General features: G+C 39.7%; 1 protein-coding gene across 1 annotated transcript; it reads left to right on the forward strand.

Moving 5' to 3' along the window:
* The first annotated feature begins 309 nt into the window (after nt 1–309).
* Nucleotides 310–6,451, forward strand: LOC115685292 (sister chromatid cohesion protein PDS5 homolog C-like). Its single transcript, XM_030610329.2, has 12 exons — nt 310–534; nt 654–835; nt 1,736–1,862; nt 1,939–2,136; nt 3,232–4,050; nt 4,161–4,268; nt 4,643–4,716; nt 4,847–4,898; nt 5,031–5,117; nt 5,196–5,239; nt 5,447–5,503; nt 5,577–6,451. Exons 1-12 carry the CDS (start codon nt 379–381, stop codon nt 6,073–6,075), a joined length of 2,403 nt encoding a protein of 800 aa, XP_030466189.2. The 5' UTR covers nt 310–378; the 3' UTR covers nt 6,076–6,451.
* The last annotated feature ends 1,703 nt before the right edge of the window (nt 6,452–8,154 follow it).

Genomic DNA, 8,154 nt, shown 5'->3' on the forward strand with positions numbered 1-8,154 from the left:
CTGTGACCATTTTTCACAGCCATCATCTATAGGCAAAAATATCACAAATGCACAAAAAATGCTACTTATCAATGCAGGGCGAGAATTGTTGCTCAAGTAGAAATTCTCTAGCATAAGTATATATGTATTGGAGAGAGTTTAGGTCCATTAAAATGCTCATGATATTTCCCTGTGATAGATATTACTTAATTCGTCTAGCATGTCGAGAACATTTTCATTGAAATTGACAATTGCATTATCATTGCTTTGGGATCTTGAACTTCCCAAGTATTTCTCTATGAATATCTCTAAAATTGTTGTTAACTTTGTTTGTCTCCTTAATGAGTGTAGGAGCTTGAAAGTTGTTTATCAAGAGTGGAACAATCGCCAACCACATCTATGCAAGATGCTCTTTCTCCATCCCTGAAGGCATTAGTAGCTGATCAGCTTTTTAGGCATTCTGATGCTGATGTTAAAGTTGCCATTGCCTCATGCATCAGTGAAATTACCAGAATTACTGCTCCTGAAGCTCCCTATGATGATGATCAAATGAAGGTGGCGTGAACCTGTTGATTTTATGTTATGGACTCCTATAACCGTGAATTCTAGTATGATCTATTATACTTCCTTTGTGTTTATGATGGTTTTTGCTTTTGCACAATGCTATTATGCAGGAAGTTTTTCAGTTGATTGTATCCTCTTTTGAGAATTTGTATGACAAGTCTAGCAGATCTTACACGAGGAGAGCCTCAATCCTTGAAACCGTTGCCAAAGTCAGATCGTGTGTCGTGATGTTGGACCTCGAATGTGATGCTTTGGTTGTCGAAATGTTCCAGCATCTTCTTAACTCAATAAGGTATAATCAATACTCAGTCGATCGTTCTTCTTGAAAAGGAATACTCATTTATTTTTCTTCTTCATTGAAAAGTTACCCTTATAAGCTGGTTGTTGTTCTTCCTATCGGTCTTTTTACTTTTAGTTACCAGATAAGTGAGTCTGCATTATATGTATGAGATTCTTGTTGATATTGTGGACGTGCTTCGGTGGTGCAATATGATGTTGCAGAGTGATATGGTGGGGTGGAAGCTCTTATTCTAAGATAATAACATTCCACTTATAGACATGCCATTTTGTGAATGACGTTGAAAGAGTTGGATTGGTACTTGTGCTTCCTATTAGATTATTGTGCGTGTGATTTTTTCTTGGGATTTGTAGTGTTCTTGTGTCGTTTTGGATAGTTTGACAAAGGGGTTTTGTCCAATGAAAGCTCAGAAACAATAGTGGTAGCTCTTCCTATTTTTAAGCTTCCTTCTCCTTTCTCGATTGGAGCCATTCTTTTCATTTCTGTTTTATAAAGAAAGTAAGAAAAGGATGGGAATCCCTCTTTTTCTTCAATGCTAATTTTAAAAAACCTTTTAGTTGAAAATAATGGTGGAGATTTGCATTTTATATCTAATGATTTGACCTTTTAAATTGACAGTCACAATGTTTCTGACCTACCTAGAGATGTGCAACGTTTTTGCTTTCTCTAGTTTGAATTAGTTTGGTCATTGTTTAGGGTCTCTCTTTGTGACTTCGTGCATCTATCTGAGCACGTTTCTATCCATAATGAGAATTCTAAATGGCTTGTTATTTATGTGAAAGTACTTGCAACTTTGGAGTTCATTTATCTTTGATTTTGCTGACATTTTGAAGCTACATGCAGTTTTCTTCTGCGTGTATGCATGTGTAATGATTTCTGATGGACAATTGTCAGGGACTACCACCCGGATCATGTCTTCCAATCAATGGAAACAATAATGACCCTCATCATTGATGAAAGTGAAGATGTTTCTCCAGATCTGCTATCGCCCGTCTTAGATAGTGTAAAGAGTGATAACAAGGTGGATCGTCCCTACTGTAGAGAACACCATGCATGTAGTTTTTTCTGCTTATCTGATTCTGAATTTGTTTTTTCAGGAAGTTCTACCTATTGCTAGAAAATTGGGAGAGACGGTACTAAAGAACTGTGCGTCGAAGCTGCAGCCTTACTTTTGCCAGGCATTGAAAGCCCTTGGAACTTCTATAGATGAATACAGTAATGTAATTACTTCAATATATCAAGAGGCAAGTGCTGCAGTTGAAGAGAATAACAACCACGCTGCAAGCGAACACAAGGTTTGCCCCAGGTCACTCATATGTCCTCTTATCTATATTATATATCAACTTCGAATCTAGTTCATTGTATCTCGTTATTCTAGATGAATATTGCTATGTGTTAAGAGTACTTGTATGTGAAGTATAAATAGTGCATATTCTCTACTGCGTAGGAGTTCCTGATTGATCAAACTTATTGCGTCTAAGTACGTACCGTCTAGAGAAGAAAGTTGTTTGCCGAGGAGTATTAGTGCAATTAGGATCCCATGGTTTTTCCTTATCTTACGATAGCAGGTTGAAAAAAGGCTGTCCAGGCTAATCCTTAATATCCTAAGGCTGAGTTTGGTGGGTGAATTATTTATTTTATTTGGTGTTTAATGGTGTCTGCGGATGGGATATATCCAGATATAATGATCCTACTTGAGGGGTGTGATAAACCTGGGGAGGTTGACAGGAATCTTTTAAAAAAAGATAATAACAAAAATAAGACTTTGCTGCTGAGAGAGAGAGAGAGAGAGAGAGAGAGAGAGAGAGAGAGAGAGAGAGAGAGAGATGCCGTGAGAAGGTCGTCGCCACCACCCTCTTTCTCCTCGAGGACCCCCTTTGTTCTCAGTAGACCATTGTGAAGTGGTCGCCGTCCTTGAGCCACCGCCCCTCGTGGTGCTCTCTCCCTCTCTCACCCTGTGTTTCTCTTTATCTGCGATCTCCCTTTTCGATTCTCCTCAGAGCACCTGGTGCCTGTCGTAAGATCTCTCGCTCGCTCTCTCGCTCTCTCTCCAGGGTGTCCAGATTTTATTTTTTTTGTTTCACCTTTTCTTTGATTCCATCGAATATTAGTTGGATATGATATTTATTTATTCTGCTTTATATCCAATTATTTCACCAACAACGTATTGGATATACCAAATCCAAAAGATTTCTTTACGGCCAAACACTGCCTAAACCTCTTCCTAAACCTTGCCTTTAATGCATCACTCTTTTTATTTCTTTAAAGCATGAGTGCTTTACACATTTTTTTTATGTTATTGAGTGTAATTTTCTGTTGTTTCAGTATATCTGGCTAAAACTGCGTCTGAAAATAATTTATGAGTATTTCTTGAATGTATACATGGTTAGGTGAATAAAGAAAAAGCTTCTCATCTAGTCAGTCCTGCTTCTGGAAGATCTCCAAAATCAGTGATCAGTAATGGTGCCACGCAAAAAGCAGAATTGGATTCTATCTCCAATAGAAAGCATGAGGATGCTCTTCGCAGTAGTCCACCTAAAGATACTAAAGCACTAAGCAATGACAACATAGTCAAGTTGAATAGTGCGAACGTAGCTAAGAAAGAAAGTAAGCTGGGAAAAAAGAAGAAGGGAAGAGGAAGGAAACCTGGTTCAAGTACAAAATCAAATGCAACTCCTGACGGTTCCCAAACAATTCCTGATTCACCCCATGACAACTCACCTGCGGAATATTCGCCTTCAGAAAGTGAAAAGGAAACTGCTGCTAACCCTTCTTCCCCAAAACCTGCTGGAGATGAATCTATGAGTGTTGCTTCCCCATCCCAAAATCAAGGTCAACCTGATGAGAGTCGTTCTAGAAAAGGTGGAAGGCGGAAGAAACAAGAATTAGCTAAGGAGGTCACAGGTCCTGCTGCTGACATATCTAAAAAGGAAGGAACTAGTGATAAGGAAGTAAAACCACATACAAACACAGGAAGAAATACATCCCTGGGATCATCTGAGGATATTAAAACTGGAATTACCCTAAAATTATTGCGGAAGGAAAATGCTGCTATGGGTGATTTAGAGGCAAAATCACTGAAGAATTCTTCTAAGAAGGTTTCTGTGAGCACCAATGTTGACGATGGATCTTCCACAAAACGTTCTGGGGATAAGAGAGGCGTTGCAAAAGGAAAAGTGGCCTCTGAAAAGGATTTAAGAAAATCTGCTGTAAGTGATGATAACAAACTTTTTGTGTCATCTAGAATATTTCTCTGTTTCTTATCGTGCTTGGTATTCTCAACTTTAAAAATGGTGAAGGTTGGTTTGACATCGTGTAGGAAGGTGCTGCTTCACCAAAGTCTGCCATGAAAGCTGGCGGAGGTGATGAAAAATCCCATGAGACTCCTAAGGATAGTTCAAAGAGGAAGCGCACTCTGGGAAAAGAGGTGCGTGGGTTCTCATGTGTATTTTACTTCGATTTCCTTTGCATCTTTTTGAAACTTCTCATCATAAGTTTTTAATTTGGATGTTTGGAGATGTGTTAATTACTTTTGGAGAATGTAATTCCTCACCCTAGCCCATTTTGACCTTTGGGTATCAATTGTAACTGGTTTTTCTCTTAGTTCTATTGTGGTGCATTCAGAAACAAATGCAGAGATGGAGATGATGATTCGTGCATCTTCTGTTTTTATGATTAAATTGGAGGACTACAACTTTAAATTTTGGACATAGTCCTATCATTTGCTGTAGTGCCTTCAGCCTAATCCTTGGAACTAGTGTCTTACCTTTTAATGTTAGATGTCTACTGGTTGATCATCAGGCATCTGATGCGAAAGAATATGGCGAGGACCTGGTTGGTTCCAAAATCAAAGTGTGGTGGCCTCAAGATCGAGCGTAAGACCAGATCTCTGAATTTTTACCTTCTTGAGAGAGAGAAAGAAAGACATGAAAGTTATCTGCGTAGCTATGATTTGAGTCACATTTAATAGCTTTTTCTGATTTTTATTTGGTGGAAATGTTTCAGATTCTATGAAGGTGTTGTGCATTCTTTTGACCCTGTTAGAAAGAGACATAAGGTAAGACATGTGAAGGATGTTGAGTTCTATTTTCTCTGTTTGTTTCGACACATTTTGTGCCTGTTCACTTCTTTCACATATGAATAGAGTTTTTGTCTGTCTAAAATGTAATGGATTCCTTTGTATACACAGGTTTTGTATACTGATGGTGATCAAGAGATATTGAATCTCCAAAAGCAAAAGTGGGAGTTCGTTGAAGGCAACTCTGTATCGTATCGGGTCTGCAATTTGCCTGTGTGGTTAAATCTCATCGCGGATCTCTTCATCTGGATTTGACATGATGTTTTTTGTCAACAGGGGCAAGAAGGCGATGGCAGAAGTCCTGATGCTTCTCCGGAACTGTATGTGTTTTTTTTAGGACTTTATTGTGTTGAATCATTAGTTTACAAGCAAAGCAAATTTAGAGATTCTATAACATACCTCATTTTTTAACTATGGAGTTCACGAACGCGCATTTTGTCACATCTCTTCCTCTTACTTCGTATTTCTTGAGAAATCTAGTGAGGTGGTCTCTAATTTCTCTTGTTTGTTTTGACTATTATGACTAGGCCTCTTAAGAAGAGGGCAAAAATGAAGGAAGGGAAAACAGAAACTTCAGCGAAGACGTGAGTATATCTTTGTCTGAGGCCTTTCTGTCGTAATACTACTTCTAATCAATTTTGGATTTTTAATTGTCAGGGGCAATGCTTCCTCTAGCAAATCCAATGCTGGTTCCGCAAAATCTGGCAAAAAATCTAAGGGAGGGAATAATTCTGATGGCAAGTTCGAGAAAGATGGTATTGGTAAATCTAAGGATCGCACCAGTGATAATGGTTCTAAATCTGGCAGTGTTGCATTGAATAAGACATCTAAGACTGGCAAACTCAAGGATGAAGACCCTAGCAGCCCCCATGTTGCGACAAAGTCCGGGGAAGAATCCTCTGTGACCACAAAAGCTAAGAAAGGCTCAAAGATTGCTTCTAGGGGCAGTGAACTCAAGAGTAGTGAAAAGCCTGAGAAGTTGAAGTCTAATGGATCTGACAAGCTAAAGTCTGGTTTATTGAAGGTGAAAGAGAGAATGATAGACGATGACTCGGTAGATTCTGCAGAAACTGAAACTAACGAAGAGAAGTCGGTCCCATCCAAAGTACCGGGAAGTGGGTCAAAGTCAGGGAAAAAGCGACAAAGAGGTGCTTAATCCTTAGCAGCTGCCTAAGAATGTTTTATTTTTAAGCTGTTTTTTTGCTTCTCTATCCTCTCATCCTTCACTTCGTGTGTTAGTGGAGATGCAACATCTGCAATCTGTAGCCCAAAAGAAGAAAAAAGCATTTGGTAGAGATTCACCTTGACGTGGAATCCATGGTCCGCACCATGGCATGGTTATATTTACTGATAGCGTAGTCCATAGCGGTCGTCAGCCTTATTTAGTCTTCTTCTATATTCTTGGTGTTTCATTGTAAAGATGTAGAAATCAACATTAACTTGTGCTAGGTTGCTTTGTGCAAATATTATCAGATTGTTGGCAATAGTTGTAAAGAATCAGAATGTTAATGTTAGAATAGCTTTATGTTCAATCCGCCTGTCTTTCATGTAGTTCTTTTCTACCCATCTCGGCACACCACTGTACATTGGCACCACTGTACATTGGCGGACTTAGACGAACATGTTCTTTACATGGAAAGTGGTCGTGTAGTGACACCAATTAGAGTTTGAGTAATTTGATGTCTCCTGTTTTGCCTTCTGGTCATAAGAAAAGCCCTTGAGATATAGCGTTATCTAGTCGGCATGCTTTTGCCATTAACCTCTTGGTGGCCAAGTAGGTGGCAAAATTATTAATGTTAGCCTTTTCAACGCTAGCTTGGATTGCAAACATCACCACGTTGCTGCTTTAAGTGTGCTTTGAAGCTGTAGTGGCTAAAACGACTGTCCATTTGTGTTCTGAACTGTGTACCTGGCAATAATCTCCAGGTTTAAACCTTTTCCTATTCCAATCTCGTTTCTTTTTCCTCCCATTTTTCCTTTCAGCATAGCCGAGTTGTGGTTGGATTCTTGTTTCTGGACATTGGGCAAATCAGTTCGATGGTGCGCGGGCGTTCATCCTATGATTCGCAGGTGACTCACACGACTTTGTACTTTTTCGAGCCGATCGAAGACATGTCCAAACAAGAAAAAGAAAAACAAGAAGTCTATCAGACAATGATCATTCGAGAGTGAGTTGGTCTTTCAACTTGGCATGGATCGTCCTGTGAATGTTATAATTAGCAAGCTATGTCCATCCAAAGCCCATAATGGAGTAGTTTGCATCTTTGGGCTTTCTTTTCAACTCTTGAACTTCAAAAAGCCCATAATCAGAGGTCACTTTTCAGTGAGATACGGGAGGAGAAAGGTTGATGGAGTAGAGGACAAAGTCAAATCTTGCTTTCATAAAAGGGTCAAGAAGTAGGGTAAGTGTTGAACTATGAGAAAGCCACCAGACCAAGTCAAGAGCTTAAAGCTTTCAAATCAACACTGTAAGCACGATAAATGGAAGGTGATCTCAATAGCGAAGCAACATAAGTCTAGAAATTTGACCACGGGGCCATTATTACTTGAAAGTCAAGTAGGATATGATTTGGTACTTGAACAGTCAGCAAGCGGTTGTTGAAAGTAAGGCGAAATCGGGAGGCGGGCCCAAATCTGCTTTTCATACCCACCTCCCGTCCCTTTATACAGCATTATCGTTGGATGCGTGTCATGTGAAAATTAACATCAGACTAAAAAGAAGTGGCTTCGGTTGCTATGAGTCGGAAACATAGAGGCGGGAGAGAGGGAGAGGAGGTGGAATTAGAAATGGTAGCGGGATGGATTTGACACGACACTTGCCGAACTTCTTTCTCAATCCGAAACTTATCTATAAACCCTCTGGACTTGGTAACCCAAGCTCATTGCCATTCCTAAGTGAATGTTATAATTAGCAAGCGATGTCCATCCAAAGCTGCGTGGGACGGCCTTAAGAGATGGGAAAGGACCATGGGTAAGGTCTAATAATGGCAATGTGTATTGGCAGACTCCGTTAGTGTCATATCAACACGAGGGTATGCTACAAAACATGTCAACCCAACACGACATGATTAGTTAATTGCGTCGATATGTGATATGAACATGACCTGAAAATTAAAGGGGTCGACATGATACGACCGTCGAGCCGTGTAACACGACTAAGTAATAGGCTAGTGGGTCAACATGATTGCATAATTCACCATGACACAAAATCAACCCGTCGACACGAACAAGACAC

This window comes from Syzygium oleosum, unplaced genomic scaffold (genome assembly GCF_021117445.2).
Source record: "Syzygium oleosum isolate NSW1041296 unplaced genomic scaffold, Sole_v2.1 Sole_v2.04, whole genome shotgun sequence".
NCBI lineage: Eukaryota > Viridiplantae > Streptophyta > Magnoliopsida > Myrtales > Myrtaceae > Syzygium > Syzygium oleosum.